This window comes from Ictalurus furcatus, chromosome 16 (genome assembly GCF_023375685.1).
Source record: "Ictalurus furcatus strain D&B chromosome 16, Billie_1.0, whole genome shotgun sequence".
NCBI classification, from domain to species: domain Eukaryota; kingdom Metazoa; phylum Chordata; class Actinopteri; order Siluriformes; family Ictaluridae; genus Ictalurus; species Ictalurus furcatus.
Window position 1 is genome coordinate 9997251 of NC_071270.1, and position 18557 is coordinate 10015807.

The 18557-nt window shown below is 39.2% G+C and overlaps 2 protein-coding genes across 5 annotated transcripts in view; one reads left to right on the forward strand and one right to left on the reverse strand.

Moving 5' to 3' along the window:
• dclk1a (doublecortin-like kinase 1a) overlaps window positions 1-8461 on the forward strand; it is an 81115-nt gene extending 72654 nt beyond the window's left edge. The window contains exons 9-17 of the mRNA XM_053645335.1: window positions 251-370; window positions 978-1124; window positions 2501-2634; window positions 3659-3736; window positions 4198-4294; window positions 4651-4731; window positions 5010-5123; window positions 6000-6082; window positions 8207-8461. Coding sequence (XP_053501310.1) covers window positions 251-370; window positions 978-1124; window positions 2501-2634; window positions 3659-3736; window positions 4198-4294; window positions 4651-4731; window positions 5010-5123; window positions 6000-6082; window positions 8207-8264 — 912 coding nt within the window. The 3' untranslated portion in view covers window positions 8265-8461. The remainder of the gene's footprint in view (window positions 1-250; window positions 371-977; window positions 1125-2500; window positions 2635-3658; window positions 3737-4197; window positions 4295-4650; window positions 4732-5009; window positions 5124-5999; window positions 6083-8206) is intronic.
• A 2543-nt stretch (window positions 8462-11004) lies between these two features.
• nbeaa (neurobeachin a) overlaps window positions 11005-18557 on the reverse strand; it is a 186892-nt gene continuing 179339 nt past the window's right edge. For all 4 annotated transcript variants that reach the window (XM_053645334.1, XM_053645332.1, XM_053645333.1 and 1 more), the window contains 8 exons: window positions 17634-17826; window positions 16212-16283; window positions 15880-16035; window positions 15458-15628; window positions 14289-14390; window positions 13647-13843; window positions 13410-13561; window positions 11005-12911 (listed from right to left, as the gene is read on the reverse strand). In XM_053645334.1, coding sequence (XP_053501309.1) covers window positions 12821-12911; window positions 13410-13561; window positions 13647-13843; window positions 14289-14390; window positions 15458-15628; window positions 15880-16035; window positions 16212-16283; window positions 17634-17826 — 1134 coding nt within the window. In that variant the 3' untranslated portion in view covers window positions 11005-12820. The remainder of the gene's footprint in view (window positions 12912-13409; window positions 13562-13646; window positions 13844-14288; window positions 14391-15457; window positions 15629-15879; window positions 16036-16211; window positions 16284-17633; window positions 17827-18557) is intronic.

The following is an 18557-nucleotide window of genomic DNA, read 5'->3' on the forward strand; positions in this document are numbered from 1 at the left end:
TTTTTTTTTTTGTTGTTTTTTTTTTACAGAGGTTCTGCGCTAAAGTTCTAATCATAAGGATGCTTCATGTACAATGTTTACAAGCAGCAAGTCAAGACAGCATACTCTCCTCTGATCTGGCCCTCCTGATGCCTTGACCGAAATTCCTTCCTTGACTTTTAGAGCTAGGTTCCTCTCATCTCAGAGCTTCTTCAAAGTTGAGGATCACGCTTTAATACTGTATTGCTTTTCTCTGTGCACCCGCACCCAGGAGCAAATGATCCAGAACGAGGTGGCTATTCTGCGGAGAGTTAAACATCCCAACATCGTGCTGCTGATTGAGGAGATGGACACATACAGTGAGCTCTACCTTGTCATGGAGCTTGTCAAGGTGCGCATATTATATGATGCATATCTTTTAGTGGTACTTTTGGAAAGTAAAGAATCAATTCACAAGTAACATGTCAGATGCGATCTTGCAACTTCATAGTAATTAGGGTGCTTAGGTGAAATACTCAAACTTTATGTCCTCCTCAGCAAATTTCTAAACATGTACACATGTACAAATGTCGCAATTCAGGGCAATGAAAAGGCCATACAGTAACCTTTACTCAGTCTAAATGCTAGTCTCGACAAATTTAGAGAAACAGGACAGAAAGGAGCATGCAGATTTTGGAGGACCTTTTATGTTTGATGTCTCATTTCGTCGGTCCTTATAGTACAGCTGGCTCAGTCCAGCACAGCTCTATATAAAGCTGCTGCTCTAGTTAGCCTTCTCTTTGAGGGGATTTCAGCAAACCAGGCCACTGTAAACTTTCTGCTCATGTTATTTATCAACAACAAGCTACTGTGAAGTACAAATGAATGAACTAATGACCTTGACATGTGTGTACTTAATAGGCTTTTGTATTATGACAGGTTAAAAAAGGTGGACAGTTTCCTGTTAGTCTGAAACTTTGCAGATATTTATTGTGTTGTTGTGTCTTGCTTGTCCACAGGGGGGCGACCTCTTTGATGCTATTACCTCTGCGACCAGATACACAGAGAGGGATGCCAGTGGCATGCTGTATAACCTGGCCAATGCAATTAAATATCTACACAGCCTTAACATCGTCCATAGAGACATTAAACCAGAGAACCTATTGGTAAGAGGATCATTTGAACCTTACTTTCTGCAATAGTGGTTAGCATGTTGCCTCGCAGCTCCAGGGTTGGGGGTTTGATTCCCACCTCTGCCCTGTGTGCGCAGAGTTTGCAGTTTCCTCCCACACACAGGGTGTGTGTGTGTGTGTGCGTGTGATTGTGTCCTGCAATGGGTTGGTGCCCCGTCCACGGTGTCCCCCACCTTGTTCTCTGAATCCCCTGGGATAGGCTCCAGGCTCCCCCACAACCCTGTGTAGGATAAGCGGTACAGAAAATGGATGCATGGATAGATGGAAATGTAACTAAACATGTGATCCTTTTTTTTTTTTACTGCCAAATTTTACTTCATCATCAATATAAGCTTTTTGTACTCATGATTATACAACATTATACACAGTGGCAGCAGTCTGTGAAAGTGTTTTTCAGCAAGAATGAAAAAGAAAGAAAGATAGATGTGTGAATTAATAGTTGAATAGATGATTGAATGAATTAAGGAAAGGAATAACGAAATGCAGAAAAGCAGGTGGATAACTCTGACTGTCAGTGCCGTCCTTCCTCTCTCCTTCTCCTGGAGCCTGACTGTGTGATCTCACTGTCACAGGGGAGGAAGTGAGACATGACTCACAAACTGACAGTCATCCTGCACCCTGAGCACAGACTAAATCACTTCAAACACATGCCATTCTGAAACAGAATCAGTGTGTGTGTGTGCCCTGGCCTCAGCACCCAACGATGATTAAGAGAGAGAGGCCATAAATAAATGCAATTCTGCCGGAACATTATTCACACTATGTGGGTATATTAATGTTCTCAAATGTTCTACCACAAGGATTAGCATGGCTTAGCGTTTATAATATAATGATTAGAATTATAGTCAATTATTACATTGCCATTACATCGAAACCATGCACTAGTTCCATGGCATATGTGATTGTGGGCACATCTTCACTGTGGCTGTGAAATTTAATCAACGCAAAGTGAAATGGGCACTGAGTCAGTGGCTCTCACCTCATGTTGGTGGTAATTGCATGCATTACTAAAAACTTTGCTACCATCCTCACTCCAAATGGGGCTTTTTTTTCTCTTTTTTTTTTCTTCCAAATGCCACTCTTTCAGACATTATGCAACCAAACAGAGCAGAGAAAGTGGAATGTGTTAGTGGCAGCAGTTTGTCTTTCTACTTTAGCATAAGTTAAACTCAGGCTAATGAACATGGAAGGGATGGGGGTTCAAAGGACAGCAGTGATTCAACATTTGAGTATCGCCTCAGTTGGCACGTGTCTTGAAGTCACATTCGTGTTTGAAGTAGTTCATTAGAAATGGTGCAAGTGTGAAACATGTCCGATCTAAACATTAACACTCTGTTGTTCTCATTCAGGTGTATGAGCACCAGGACGGCAGTAAGTCTCTAAAGCTGGGAGACTTTGGCTTGGCCACAGTGGTAGATGGGCCACTCTACACCGTCTGCGGGACTCCCACTTATGTAGCACCTGAGATTATTGCAGAGACCGGGTGAGACTCTGCTCACTGATAACACTTCTCATGTCTGAGCTTAGGCTTTGATTTAAAGATCTAAATAAAGCATTCTGTAGATATGCTACATTTACTGTATTACCAGCAACATTTCTTAAATGACATGTTAAATGATCAACTCTGTATTTGTTCATTTCATAGTGTTCTGTTTCCTTTTTTTAAATTGCTTTAGAATTAATTTGTATTAATTTATCACAATTGTATTCATTTTCATTTTCAAATTCATTTAATTTTATTTGTTTGATTGCATATTATAATTAAATTTTATTCTGTATTTTTATACAAAGTTCTATAATATAATTATGTATATTATATTCATTTATATTGTTTATATTAATGTTTTTTTTTGTTTTGTTTTAAAACCAAGTTAAGTAATGAATAAATACAAGGTCTGAATAATATGTATATACACTATATGGACAAAAGTTTGCAGATCAGACCTGACCTGAGCATCACACCCGTATTTCGAACATCCATTTCCAGATGTAGTTCCCCCCTCTGCTGTTATAATCACCTAAACTCTTCTGGGAAGACTTTCTACTAGATTTTGGAGGGTGGCTGTGGGAATTTGTCCATTCAGCCACAAGAGCATTAGTGAGGATAGGCACTGATGTCTGGTGAGCAGGCCTGGGGTGCAGTCAGCATTCACATATTCAGTGGGGTTGAGGTCAGGGCTCTGTGCAGGCCACTGGATTTCTTCCAGTCCAAACTCAGCAAACCATGTCTTCATGGAGCTAACTTTGTGCACAGGGGCATTGTCATACTGGAACATGTTTGGGCCTCTTAGTTCCAATGAAAGGAAACTGTAATGCTATAGCACACAAAGACATCCTATACAATTGTGTGCTTCCAACTTTATGGCAACAGACTGGGGAAGAACCACATATGGGTGTGATGGTCAGGTGTCCACAAACTTTTGGACATATAGTGTAGCATATTTACTGTAACTGAACAGCATTATTATCTCATTTTAGACTAAGCTCTTCTTCTTCTCTCACTATAGCTATGGCCTTAAGGTAGATATTTGGGCAGCTGGAGTTATCACATACATCCTACTGTGTGGCTTCCCACCCTTCCGAGGGTGAGTTTATTATGTGTTTTTTATATTGAAGCAATTATAAATGGTTCAGAATATTGTTTTATACTCTCAGGACCGAGAATTTAATCACTCATAACATCATGATCATTGTGATGATTGTGCCTGACTTACACAAGGCACAATATTCATCACCTTTTATACAAACTGATCAAAATGTGGGAATGTGTACAGAGTGGTGTTTTCATTCAAACCAAGCTGAGAGCATGTGCTGGATGTGGTGCATTGCTGGTTATCTGAATTATTTTGGATGCTGTTTTGTGGGCCCTCTGTTTCACAGAATTATGATGTGCGACGTGTGCTAGCCAGTGTAGGAAGTGTAATAGACATGAGTTATGTAAGACAGCAGGAGCAGCACAGCCCCCTTATGTTTACTGGATGTACTACAATTCATAGCTTCTTCTTTTTTTAACTGTCATTTTCGGCAATTTGTCACTTTTTCACAGGAGTGCAGATGACCAGGAGGCACTGTTTGACCAGATTCTGCTGGGCCAGTTAGAATTCCCTCTCCCATACTGGGACAATGTGTCGGACTCAGCCAAGGTGTGTGATGGAAAACATTCAGTAATTCCTTCCATCAGTCAGTCACTTTGTATTTTTGGGACTTGTTTGGTGTAAATGTCTCTATTGCTTTTAAGACAGATTTGCAAAAGAGCTTCCATCAAAAAATGTGATGCTGCATGAAACAGCTGTAACAGCTGTTCTCACTTTAACACTGCTAGCATTCAGAAATGTCTTAAGAACTTCTGTTCAAACAGCTCAGCAACCTGCAAAATGTTTTAATGAGCACTGACCATCTTTCTCTCTCTCTCTCTCTCGCTCTCTCTCTCTGTCTCTCTCTCTCTCTCTCTCTCTCTCTCTCTCTTGCTCTGTGTGTGTGTGTGTGTGTGTGTGTGCAGGAGCTGATTATATCCATGCTGCAGGTGGAAGTAGATCAGAGATACACAGCTCTGCAGGTGCTGGAACACCCCTGGGTCACTGTGAGTATCTCATGATGATACTGCTCTGTAGAAAAATACAACCAGTACCTTTAATAACTCTAAATAACCTTCACCTGAGTTAACTCGATATAGTTTACATACGTCCGAAATCAATCAGTGAGTAACATACATTGGATCAGAGTGTGTCAAATGTGACAAATCTGCAACTTATAAAACACACTGACTTGCTCAGTAATTTCCTTCACAACTCAGCCATACTAGTAAAATATCAAGTATCATTTGCTTCTATAATATAAGATTGCACATTACATCCACAGGATGACGGTTTATCAGAGAACGAGCACCAGCTGTCAGTGGCAGGAAAGATCAAGAAGCACTTTAACACAAGCCCCAGGCCCAGCTACACCACGTCAGAAATGAACGTCATCACGGTGAGAGCTGCTCTCTCATCAGCTCTATGATGAAATAGTTATATGATTATATCACATTATGTCATACCAGTAATTATACCACAGCACTGTCCTCGATTCTCAGAAGAGGGTTAATTAAGTTTCTATAACAGCAATTCTGACAGTAGTTCCTGCTGTAATTCACAGGTTCATATTAACGTGTTTATTCTAATACTTTACCGTTTCCTATAGTATAGTATACTCATTAAGAGAGATGGTGAATGCTCCATATAATCTAAGATTACTAATAAATGGATGTCAAAATGTATATAATAATTCATTTGGCGAAGCCTTATGTAAAGAGATATTTATTTAACATCCAGCATCAAAACATTGTAACATGTGTCTTAAGGTCGGGACAGTCTTCAGGATAGTTAGGGTTAGTTTTAGGGTTATTAATATCAAGAGAAAATAAAAAAGAAGCTGGTGAGGAAACGACTGTTCAGAGCTGTTATAACCGCTCTGACGATACAATATAGTAAATAAATAAAAGATAATGAAGAAACCACTAATGTTAATGAACTAAAAAATATGCCACACAAAATGTTTTGTGATGAGTTACTTGAAATTACACTACGGGTTATTAAAAAAGAATAGCATTGAATCACAACAAATGAAAACTGCATTTCCCTTAGTTTTAGTCACCTGCAAAATGCTGTTAATAAGAAAGCATGTAAAACATGCACTCCTATAGTATTATCTGTCACTTAATGTTTACAAATGAATATAGTAAAGGTGCAATAGGGAAATGGGTTTACTACTATACTTCTACACTACTATAGCAGGATGTGTAATATATATATAGGGTGTTATGTGTGAGGGCTTTGTGTTGAGTTGTACTGGTTTCTCTTTGCATAGCTCAATCATGACTTTGGCATCCAGAGATCAGGATCATTGGACTTTTATCAGCACCCGAATGTACTGGGAATGTACTGGATAAGGTAAAGATTGCCCCTGCGTCTAACAGCAAGTCTGATTGTGTTCTGTGGCATGTCACTTATGCACAATTCTATGGATGTTTTATCATCAGTTTAAATTTCTAACATTTGCTTAATGATGATTTTGTTTGATGCTGTAAATATTTGCATTGTTTGTTCTGCAGGATAAAATATATAATAATTTATTTATTTATTTTTTTTTGAAGTTTGCACCTCTGGGCAAACCATTAAAGGTTCTCTGTAGAACCATAAACAGAAGTTCCATTTTAGAGAGGGGTTTGATATATATATATATTATGCTAGCACACTTTACTATCCAGAGAATTTGAAATCACCTTTATTAATTTATAGTATGTGTTACATTTTTATGGAAACCACATTAGTGGTGCAGTTTGTGTTGTGATTCTAGACATTATAATAATAATAATAATAATAATAATAATAATAATAATAATAATAATCAATATATATATAATATATATTATTCAACCCCCATTGCAAATCAAGTTTATTGTCAAAATTTACAGACTTTCAGCTGTTTGCAATGAACAAATCAAACAAAAGCAACTGAAATAGTTCAATACAACGAACGCTTCAAGTGGTTTCCCAAAATTCAACTGAAAATGCAACTTATAATGACTTCTCCAGTTTCAAAGTTATTCAACCCTCTGAATAGAATCCCTCACACCAACACAAATATGCAAAACAGGTGTTGTCTGAAGCACACCTGATGCACCTAATCAAAGGCTTCATTAGTTGCACCAGATGTGCTTGAGCTGGAACACATGAAATACCTTGACTGGCTAGGGGCAGAACATATATGAAATACCTGGTTGGGGCAGAAAAAGGAAGCTATCAATAGCTGCAACCAGATTTCTGAGAACGCAGGTTGTGAAAAACCCTCGAGTGACTGCAAAATACCTGCAGCAAGACTTGGCGGCAATAGGCACTGAGGTTTCAGTGAGCACAGTATGGCGCGTACTAAACGCAGAAGGTTTCCATGCCAGAAGTCCAAGATGTATGCCACTATTGACCCAAAAGCACAAGAAAAGTCAGCTCAAAATCATATAAATAAACCACAGAAGTTTTGGGATTTTGTTCTGTGGAGCGATAAAACAAAACTGGAACTTTTCAGCATGATGGATCAGCGGTATGTCTGGAGGAAAAAGAATGAAGAAAGAACACAGCGTGTTGATGGCTCGGTGATGCTCTGGGGCTGCTTTGCATCCTCTGGCACTGGAAACCAGTAACGTGTGGAAGGCAAGATGGATTCATTGAAGTATCAGGAAATCCTAGTAGAAAACCTCATGCCATCTGTGAGGAAGCTGAAGCTTGGGCGTCATTGGACCTTCCAACAGGACAATGATCCCAAGCATACCTCACATTCCACCAAGGCTTGGTTGCAGAAGAAGTCCTGGAAGATTCTACAGGGCCATCACAGTCACCTGACTTGAACCCTATAGAAAATCTCTGTTGGGAGTTGAACAAGGCGGTTGCAGCACAAAAACCCAGGAATATTACCAAACTGGAAGCCATTGCTCATGAGGAATGGGCTAAGATTCCTCAGGAACGCTGCCGGAAGCTGGTGTCTGGCTATGCATCTCGTTTGCAGCAGGTCATAACAGCAAAAGGGTGTTCTACTAAGTACTAAAGATGCTTACCATGAAGGGGTTGAATAATTTTAACACTGGAGAAATCATTATAAATTGCATTTTCAGTTGAATTTGGGGAAACCACTTGAAGCATTCCTTGTGTTGAATTATTTCAATTGTTTTTGTTTGATTTGTTCATTGCAAACAGCTGAAAGTCTGTAAATGTTGACAATAAAATTGCAATGGGGGTTGAATCATTTTGATTGCAACTGTATTATAATATACTCAGAAATAATCAAAGTTTTCACCTTCAGATTGAATCACCACTTTCCAAATACTATGTATTCTGGATATTCTTTTTATTAGAGCATCATTCTTAGTGCTATACACAGTTTCTCTGCCATGACCTTTCTGTTGAGTTAAAACACAATTTCATTATGATTATGAGTATTGATGATTTTTTTTTTCAGCGGTGCCCTTGTTCCATACAAAGCTAAGTCTATAATGACTAAAATGCCTCTCTGTCCCTCTCCAGGCCACCGCTCTTGATAAGGAGAGGCAGATTCTCAGATGAGGACGCCACCAGAATGTAAGCAGAGAGCCTTGCACTGCCCAGCCGTTCTGTAGCCTCCCCTTTCCACTCTCGTCCTCCGTTCTCCGTCTTGCTCTCCAAACGGTCCCCTTCAGTCCCACCTCCTCCACATCCACGTCTGAGTCTGAAGACTTTTCCGGCCGCTCCAGTGAGACTGTCTGCTCCCCCAGCTCTCCCTTCTAGGGTCTGAGTAAAGGTGGTGAGTGCAGAAGGAGAAGAAGGGTTTATGAGGATTCAGAATGTGGAAGTGTGGAATTCATCTGAGACATTTTGTAAAGTGTGGACTTTGTTTCCCAGCTAGGAATTGGGAATACAGTTTGTCAGGACTGGCAATGAATTCTTTGAATTGAACCATTTCATTAATTCAGTTTTTTATTTCTCAGTTAAAAGAAGCCAGCCTAAAGCTTCTGTACACTGATTTCATGTATTTTTGGTCCAGTCTCGTGGATGGACCAGCTAATTAGCAGTTCATTAGCAGTTAATTGGTCATTTGTAATGATTGATAATGTGAAGCTGCAGAGCCACAGGCACACTGACTTTGTCCACCTGATCTCTACACTCTGGAAACAAAGCACCTGTCTTCTGTGTCGAAAAACTCTTTCTTCCCCATCACAATAACACCTTGTCTTAATTTCAGCACTTTGCTCTCCTTCTCTCCGAAACTGCAGCTGAAGGTGCTATCTAGCACAGAGAGTAGGCTCGCATGTGAGATGGGGACCGTTTTTTTTGTAATCGGTGTAAATAATATAATTTCAATTATTTTGATATTGACACTATATTTCTTTAACTTAACTAGCGAGTATAGCAATTGCATATGTCATCATTTCACTGTACATAACCGTCTCAAGCACAAAAGCAACAAGCTTGTAGGAAAGATGTCTGTATCTTTCCTTGGAAGCGCTTGCGTCCATGATATTCAGTGTGTCTCGGTTCCTATGTGGGTAATCTATAACAGAAATCAATGTAGAGATAGTGGAGTATCTAAGGAAGCTGAAATTCAGGTTTAAGGGGCAGAAGTTTTGGGTTTGAATGGCAGATAGGATTTGAAATATTAGTGATAAATTGTATTGGGAATAAAGCTAGTGTAGCTCTCAGTCGACTCAGTGTATGGACATCAGTTATCATCACATCACTCATTCTTTTTCTTTTGATTGATTAAAACTGAGCATTTGGTTAGGAGGTGATGAGAAAGTGTGAGGAAATTGAAAAAATGATAAACACCACTCTGTCTGTCAAGTCAACAAAAATGCATCTTAACCTGCATTTGCACCAGCGACTGTGCCATGGCTTTAAGGACCCCAACTGCTTCTGTTCATTACTCATAATCAGAACAATATTATTAATACAAAAGAAATCCCTAGTTTTGTGTACTTCTACAGCCACTGCTAGACCGATTTTACTTGTATTTACATAATTTGCACCCTTGTCTGACATGATGAAATCAGCTATACTGTGTGCCTGGTTCACACCAAAAACAATAAAGACATAATTCTGAAAAAGTGTGATTTTGCATGTTTGTTTTTCTTTATTTTATCATTTTCCTGTTTTTTTGTTAGCTGAATGGATTTATGAAGTAGAATTGATCCGTCACTTATTAAAGCATATACTGTATGTTCATTTTACAAAAACACAAATGTTTAACATTAGTATGAATGACCGAGGCAGATGATTTCCTAAAATGTTTCTGTTGAAATCAATCACTTTAGTTGTATATTCTAGATAAGGAGGAGCTGTATGTAAACCTCTATATTAATATGCATTGTAAGCAGTCCAATTTTCTGCCCATGTAATACAGTCTATCTGAGAAAATCATTACTACAAGAAAATACTGGAACTTTTTGGTTTGGGTCCACTTGTACTCTTCGAGATTCTCTTTAAATCAATACAGAGTTACTCAGACCGATCAACTTACAATGAAACTTTTCTATCCTGATGGGCATGGTCTCATCTATGATGACTGCACCCCTTTCCAGAGGGAACAGGGACTCGCCGAATAGTTTGATGGGGATGTAAATGATGTGAATCATATGCAATGGCCTTTACAGGCACCAGATCGCAATCCATTTGCCTAACGTCAGACAGCGCTCTCCATCACATCATCAGTACACAGTCTTTTAGAAGAATGGTGTTGATCCCACCGGAGACTGTAGAATCTACGTCAAGGTACATCGGAGCTGTTCTGGTGCCTCCACAGTGGCACACCACCTTACTAAGACACTTTGTGTAGGTTTTTCCTTTAACTTATCATCTCTATGTGTCCAAATACCACTAAAATATTCTTCATATAAGTTGGATTGGATAATTTTGAAACTAATGTTCAAAGAAAAAACTAAACATTTATACATCAGTATATTTAAGCTTAAAATATTATTAATTGCACAGATTACGTTCTTTAGGAAGGGTGGCAATAATTGTGGAGTTGAGTGTGAAAAACAAAAGTTGACCGTCAATATGAAAGAATATATTCAAACAAACATTAAAATATGCTTTTATTTTTAAACATCCCAATGAAAAGCTGCATGTAACTACTGTACTGAACAAGATGGCCAAAAGCACACTGATTTTGAACTTCATTACGATATTTAATGTTTAGTATATGTATATGCAAGTACAGTGTTCTGCACAGACTAAGCAGTAGTCACACACTAGGAGTAAAAAAAAAAAAAAAAGTCGTGTTGTGTATTACAGCTCTCTGGTAAAGAGCCTCAGCAGGTCACAAAAATAGAGACACACCTGACAGGCATGTTTTGGTTGGTTTTATTGTAAATACGACAAAAAGAAAACAATTGTATTTTACAGTTATTGATCTTTATATATTGGCATGAATGAATTTTGAACATTTGAAGAGATGCCTCCTGTCAGTTTCTGCCTTATTCACGTTGCTGCAAATGCATGAATCAGCAGATGGGGCTCGAGTTCATGAGTTAGATTAAAATGTCTTTCCTTCATTTTTTTCACCAATAACTGTACCTCTCCTCTCTACAAACAATAAACAAAACAATAAATTAGAGACATATGCAATAATCAAGTCACCATGGAAAAATAAAAGAACAAAAATGTACAAATTGAATCAAACGTACAGTACTAACCAGTCACCTTTAATCCTGGACAGCTGTGCTCATCAACTACTGCACCTCTGTCTCAGTCATATACACACACCCATGGCCAATAACAAGGCAAAATCCCCAAACTCTTTGCATAATTCATTGTTCTGTTGAGTTTTTTTTTGGTTATTATTTACACCTTTGCAAGGAAACAAGGTTATATTAGAGTTCAGTATTACACTGTAGATCCAAAAATATTTTTCTTATTCTTAAGTGGCTGAGGGGGGAAAAAATGAAACTGCTGCATATTGAAGTGTTTACATATTTTAATACTCATATAAACCAAGCTTTCCTCCTCAAAAGCTTTATGATTTCTATTTCTCTCCTAGCTACGGCGTTATGATATTGCTTACTGCGGTGGTACAACAGAATCATTACACGTTTTTAATATTGAACAAATACAACGAACATCGATGCACAAATCATACAACTGATGGTTTCTATAAACAAAAATAAAACCATTCCGCTAAATTAGGTTATTGGTGCAAAGTGCCATTACAAAATCTTCAACATTTATTTCTTTTTTTATCATAAATAATCAGAAAATGTGTGAGAGTGAGAGGGTTACATTTTATTTTTACCTTAGTGTTTTTTTTTTAATTCTTTTCTCCACTTACATGCCTGTCTTGCCCACGCTGTCGAGTTATGTACATATATGACAAAACAATTACCAAATATACAAAGAAGAAAACGAAGGTCGTTTTCTGATAGGACATGACCTCCAGCGTGTACCTGGCTGCTCTCATCTCAGGCCACCATCATCTCATCAAAAGCGCCAACAGTTTATTAATAATACACAATAATTTACATACAGCAAGTCATTAATGATTTTAAAGGTGGCGGAACCGTCCGGATGGGGGAAACTGAGGGATGTAAGCTCTGCCCTTAGACCAAAGACCTGTATTATATTCACCAACATTCTGCGTGTGTGTGTGTGTCCCAACCCTGGTTCTCTAGCCCACCCGCTAAAATGAGAGTAAAAGCATTCTTTGATTTGATTATTTGGTGGTTCATCTCTGAAGCCTCTGAGGTTGAGATACTTTCTCGAGTCCACAGCACTGATCATGTTCACAGTCTGCAAACAAGAAGACTTTACATGACCTATTATCATATGTGGGGTGTGAAAAACAATCCTAAAGATTCTAGCTTACAACAACAAAGTCTTATGTTTGTAATCTTTTCATTAAGTCCGACGGTCCAGTCTATTCCAGAACAGAGACATGTTTGGTGTTTCCGGAAACTTCTAACGGGTCATGAGTTAGTAGGAGCTCTCCCAGCTGAAGTTTGGCAGCAGCCTGCAGTCAGTTTTCTCGTTCCTCACACTCCACTGTGTGTGTGTGCGCGTGTGTGTGCGTGTGTGTATGTGCATGCGTGTGTGTGTGTGTGTGTGCACGCGCGCGCGCATGTGTGTGTGTGTGTGTGTGTGTGTGTGTGCGTGTGTTTATGTCCACTCTCAGTATCTGTTCTGATGCTCATAGTGCCAGCGGTTGAAATCAATGTTGAATGCCACGATGCTGCCTGATGCCATGCCAGTAATTAAAGTTCTGTAAATACAGGAGTTGAGAATATAAAACATAAAGAAAAAAAAATGAAACAATAACAAAAAAAAGAGAAAGAAATTAATTTATACAAATTTATATAAATAATTTATATAAATTATACATTAGACTCCTTGAGGCTCCACTTATTCTGATGTCTGTGAACGGTCTCACAACCAAAAGATTACTGCACTTACTGAAAACAGTTTATGCTCAAGTCTCATTCATTATTCAGTCTATAACTTCACTAGCATCTATACAGGTTCGAAAATTAATTAAGCATACATATATCCCCGATGATCAATGAAATAAGTAAGTACTAAACTTTTTTGTTTGGCCAAACTGTTCCTTTAACAATGATGCTATGTTAATGGCTTTATAGTCATTATTATATGTTTTTATTGTGAGTACACTATGATCATTATTATGGTTAGAGGACTCTAGTGTCCTATCAATCTGCTCATTTACATGTTACATAACTACACAAACTAGGAGTGTGCTCACCTCTGGTCATGAGAGAGATCCATGGCCCGGATTCCAGCGTCACAGCCTGGGTAGATGTAGAGCTGCTTAAAGTCGCAGGCCTGCCACACCTCCACCACTCCGTTATCTCCTCCAGTCACCAGATTCTGTCCATCGCTGCTCAGCAGCACAGCCTGACACACAGAGATATCAGAGTTGAGTTGAAGTAATAAAGGCATCACTGTGTGTGATTAAGGGCTTTATGGTGTGAGAGCTTACCCGGGTAGAGTCGTTGAGCTCCATCTGAGCGAGCAGCTTGCCATTGATGCTGAAGTTGCAGAAGCGGCCTCTCTCGTAGTATATGATGCAGTGACCCTCACTGGACACGGAGATGAGCCGAGGCTGCTGGCAGTTTTCTGGACCCTCCAGAGCCCGCAGCAGATCCCCTGTGATGGTGTGTACCAAACATGGACCCTCTGACCCCACACACACACACACACAGTCATGTTAAGACATAACAGTTTGCCTACAGACCATAAAAGCAGTGAGAGTATCTTTGAGTTTTATATATATGGACTCACTCATCTTTTTTGCAGTTAATAACACTCAAAAGTTTCAGAAATCGAGTCAGGTTAGCGCAGTCTAATTTGCTGGCTAAAGATAATGAACACGTAGAAATGCCAAAAAATTCCCATCTATGCTACCAAAGATGGGATAGTTCTGTTCAAGGTGACATCATAACTAATACGTAATTAAACCTGGAAATAGACACGGCAAATGTACAACCCCATTATTGTTACTGAGTGCTGCACCTGTTTTGCATTTTTTCGCACACAGATTAATTAATAAATACAACAAGCAGTATATATTCAGTAATGCATTTAACTGATTACAATAGAAGGAAGTGGTGTTTGTACTGACCTTTGGCTCCACTGATGACTAGTCCCAGCTCAGCACACACCGACACACACACCACCTCATGATCATGACCCGTGAGAACAGCCCGGGGTGCTGGATAATCACCTAGACAAGACAAACCACACACTCAGATCCTGACAGAGCAGACGACTAATCTCTGTGATGTGTTCACTATTCAATCACAACATTCTTGCACTGTGGTTTTATCACCTTTTTCAGAATATAACAAAATGCTTATTACTACTGAACATATTTTAGTTGTTTATGGTGTCTTTCTAGCAGCCCATTTGTTGGTATTGATGTTTCTTGGGTGGTTCAGAATACACAGCACTTTCACTGGCATAAAGGGATACATTTGTGAATCTGCATATTGGTATTTATTTGTAATGTTATTTATTCAAGTAAAAGTGTGCGCAAATTGGTGAAATGTGAATTCAAGGGTGGACAAATCACATGGTGAGTAAAAGTTCCAGTACTCTGCCCATTCCCATGTTATGGTTGCGCAGAAACCGAATTCACTAGGCTAAGAAGTGCTAGCTAACATAACACAATATATAGTATACAAGCCATGAGGCCTATGTATGATTGTTTGGTAGTTTAGTGCATTATTACTAAGGGAAATAAACAAGGGAAATACAATCATTATCCTAACTTTTTTGCTTCAATAAATAACATTATCATTTAAAAACTGTATTTTGTGTTTACTCAGGTTGCCTTTGTTTTATCTTAGATTTTGTTTTAATTTCTGAAACAATTTAGTATGAGAGATACAGAAAAGCAGAAATCAGGATGGGAGCAAATACTTTTTCACAGCACTGTATGTTGGATTTGAGCTGAATTATATTTTGCTCAGTTTCATCAGTGTTTACACATTCCTGTTCCTGATTCAGAAACTATCATCTGTCATCTGTGCACAATAATTAATCCTCCTAGTAAATACTTTCCTACTGAACCCAGATCACTCCTCAATGTATGTAGTGCAGCAGATGGTGGGATTCGGAAGCGTACTCTACAGTTTAAACATGACCTACGTACCAAATCAAATCTTTAGCTTAGTGAAATACAGTATGGAACTGGATTCTTTTCCTCTTGTTGAAGTGTTTATTCATTAGAACCTTGCAGCATTGGGGCTGCTCTTTGTGTGTTTTAAATGCAGCATTGTGTGAACTCACTGTTGTTGGGATTGTCTCCGATGATGTGATGTCGTCCACTCCAGTACCACAGCAGCAGCGTGGCGTCTCGTGAGCCTGAGACGATGTAACAGTCTCCGCCGATGTACGACTCAGAACGAGCCAAACACGTCACTACATCCCAGTGACCAAACACAATCTGAGTCAGTTTACCTGAGGACACATTGAACCACAAGGTCAACATCACGATTCAAAAGTGGAGACTAATGAGACTCACTGTAAATTATCTGCTGGCGCTAGTATTTAAGGATCTGTATATGGAAACACAGACCACTATAGACCACTGATTTTTTTTCTTTTCTTTCATTTCTTTAAACAGGCAGAAGAAGGAAAGACACAAACTAGAGGTTAGTTTATAAATAAGGAACGAATACACAGTAATAAGTGCATGCAAAGAGACAGACCCGTTTCTGTGGAGTAGACTCGGAAACTCTTGTCCCAGAAGCCACACACCAGGATGTAGCGATTGTCAGCAGTGACCACAAAACAGTGTGTGTTTATCTGAATGCTTTGGTCAACCAGGTCAGTGATCTGCCGTTTATTCACCCCAGAGTTATTGGCTGTGATGATTGGAAGAAGAGTGTTGGTCAGTGTGTATTTACGGACAACGGCAAGTGAACACTTATGGAGAAACAAAATGGGGCTGCTCTTTGTGTGTTTTAAACTGATCAGTGTTATACAATGTTGTGTATCTACTATACAGTAAGTGCTATCAAATTTATTTATTTATTTTTACCTATAAGAGGATCCATCTCTATTGGGAGGTGATGAGCCTGTTCCAGTGAGTAGCCTGGGGCTCCCCTGAGACCTGCAGGAGGCAGAGATGTTTATTCATATTTTAAAAGTTAAATACATACCTATTTATACAGTCATACCCTAAGGATATATAAAGGTAAAACACACTACATGGACAAAAGTTTGTGGACACCTGACCATCATGGCCTATATGTGCTTTTGAACATCTCATTCCAGATTTAAACCCCCTTTCCTGTTATAATAACCTCCACTCTTCTGGGAAGACGTTCTACTAGATTTTGGAGTGTGACTGTGATTTGTCCGTTCATCCACAAGCCTATTAGTGAGGTCAGGCACTGATGTTAGAAGAGGAGGCCTGGGGTGGAGTCAGAGGTCCAGTTCATTCCAAAGGTGTTCATTGGGGTTGAGGTCAGGGCTCTGTGCAGGCCACTCAAGTTCTTCCACGCCAAGCTTATCAAGCCATGTCTTCATGGAGCTCGCTTTGTGTACAGGGGCATTGTCATGCCAGAACAGGTTTGTGCTTCTTAGTTCCAGTGACGGAAATTGTAATGCTACAGCATACAAAGCCATTCTATACAACTGTGTGCTTCCAACTTTGTGGCAGCAGTTTGGGGAAGAAGCACAGACTGTATGGATGTGAAGGTCAAGTGTCCACATATTGTATATAATATGATACATGAAGACATATTCTAGCAATACAGGATAATACAAGATAAAGGACACAAATCAACAGATAAAAAGCAGCTTAGATATAAAGTCCTAGGGAAAACTTCAAACAAAAGTTCAGTAGAATTATTTAGTGTATACAAAATCAACCAACTTGGAACTGAATTAAAATGACAGCACTAAAGGTATGCACTATATGCACTAAAACGTATTTGGTTTAGTTTTTGTCACGTTAGGGTTGCTGTGCTCCATTGTTGTATTGTTCACTGAGCTGAAGCTTTTACAATATCCATTAGCGTAGACACTGTGTCAGGCCTGAGGGTCAGGTTCCGTCAGGATAATGGTAGCACTACTAGCAAAAAAAACACACCACCACATACCATAAATACTGGAGTAATGTAAAAAGATAGACAATTGCACCGAAGTAGGGTAATGCAAAAAAAAAATTATCCATTTCATCACTGGCTAAATTAAATGTATATAGGAAGCACTAAGACTTTTAAATATATTTTAAAGTAATAATCATTTACTCATATCATTTTGTCTGCTTATGTAAATGAAGCAGACTTGCAAAAATACACCTGTTATTATGACTGAAACAGAACTCGGCACAGGAGGTTCACTCTATCAAACTGATGTGATTCTATATTAACCCATCTGTGTTAAGTAGAAGGCTGACACAGCTGGGTGTGTGAGATGGGTGATGAGGCAGGTGAGGCAGCATGCCAGTGCTCACCGACGGTGTTGTGCCAGCGGTTAACAGCAAACAGGCGGCTGCAGGTGACCGTTACGGCAGCGGGCATGCTCAGGTGAGGGAGCGTATTGGCAGCCACGTGTGTCACCGGAGAGTTGGAGGGAAATTTCAGCACCATGATCACATCCTGCTGCATCTGATCCTTAAACATGAGTGGACTCTGAGGAAGGAAACACTGATGAAAAGAAAGACAGCAAGAAAGACAGAGATGGACACAGCCAGAGAGGAAGAGGAGAACAAAAGGAGGTGGGAAGGAAAGGAAAATGAAGGAAGGATGAAGGAAAAAGAGGGAGAGAGGTATGTTAGAGTGGAACCATGAGGATCACAGAAGGAACTGTAAGGAGGGACAAAAGGCACTGGAGTGATGCAGAGGATGAAAGATAAGGTCTGTTTCAGGTCACAGGAGAACGAAGACTGGCTTTTCTTATCTAAACTGCCTCTCAACACAAAGGCTCTATCTGAACAACACTACATCTGAGCTCTGTTTCCCAAAAGCACTGTACATTTACAATAAGCTTAACTGGTAGAGAGAGTCTTCAATCTGGTGCTTTCCTGAGATAGCTTAGATAATCTTAGCTTATCTAAGCTATCTTATTTCTAAAATACATTATTGTCTATAGTTTCATTGCATATGCTATTAGCTGGGAAGAACCTATCAGAGCCCTTTTAAGTCTCTACAGAACAAAAAAAGGGTGCTTCTTAATCGTGTGGGAGTTTCCCAAGTGTTAGATGCAATGATGCTCAAATCTATGGTAGTAATTTCACTGGAACAGAGCTAACTATAGAGTAACTATAAACGGACAAAAATAATTGAACTAATAAAAAAGCAATTGTTGCCAAGATAAAACCTTGTGCGATCTGCTGTTATAGAAAATGTGTAAGCAGAACAATTTTCTCAAAATCAGT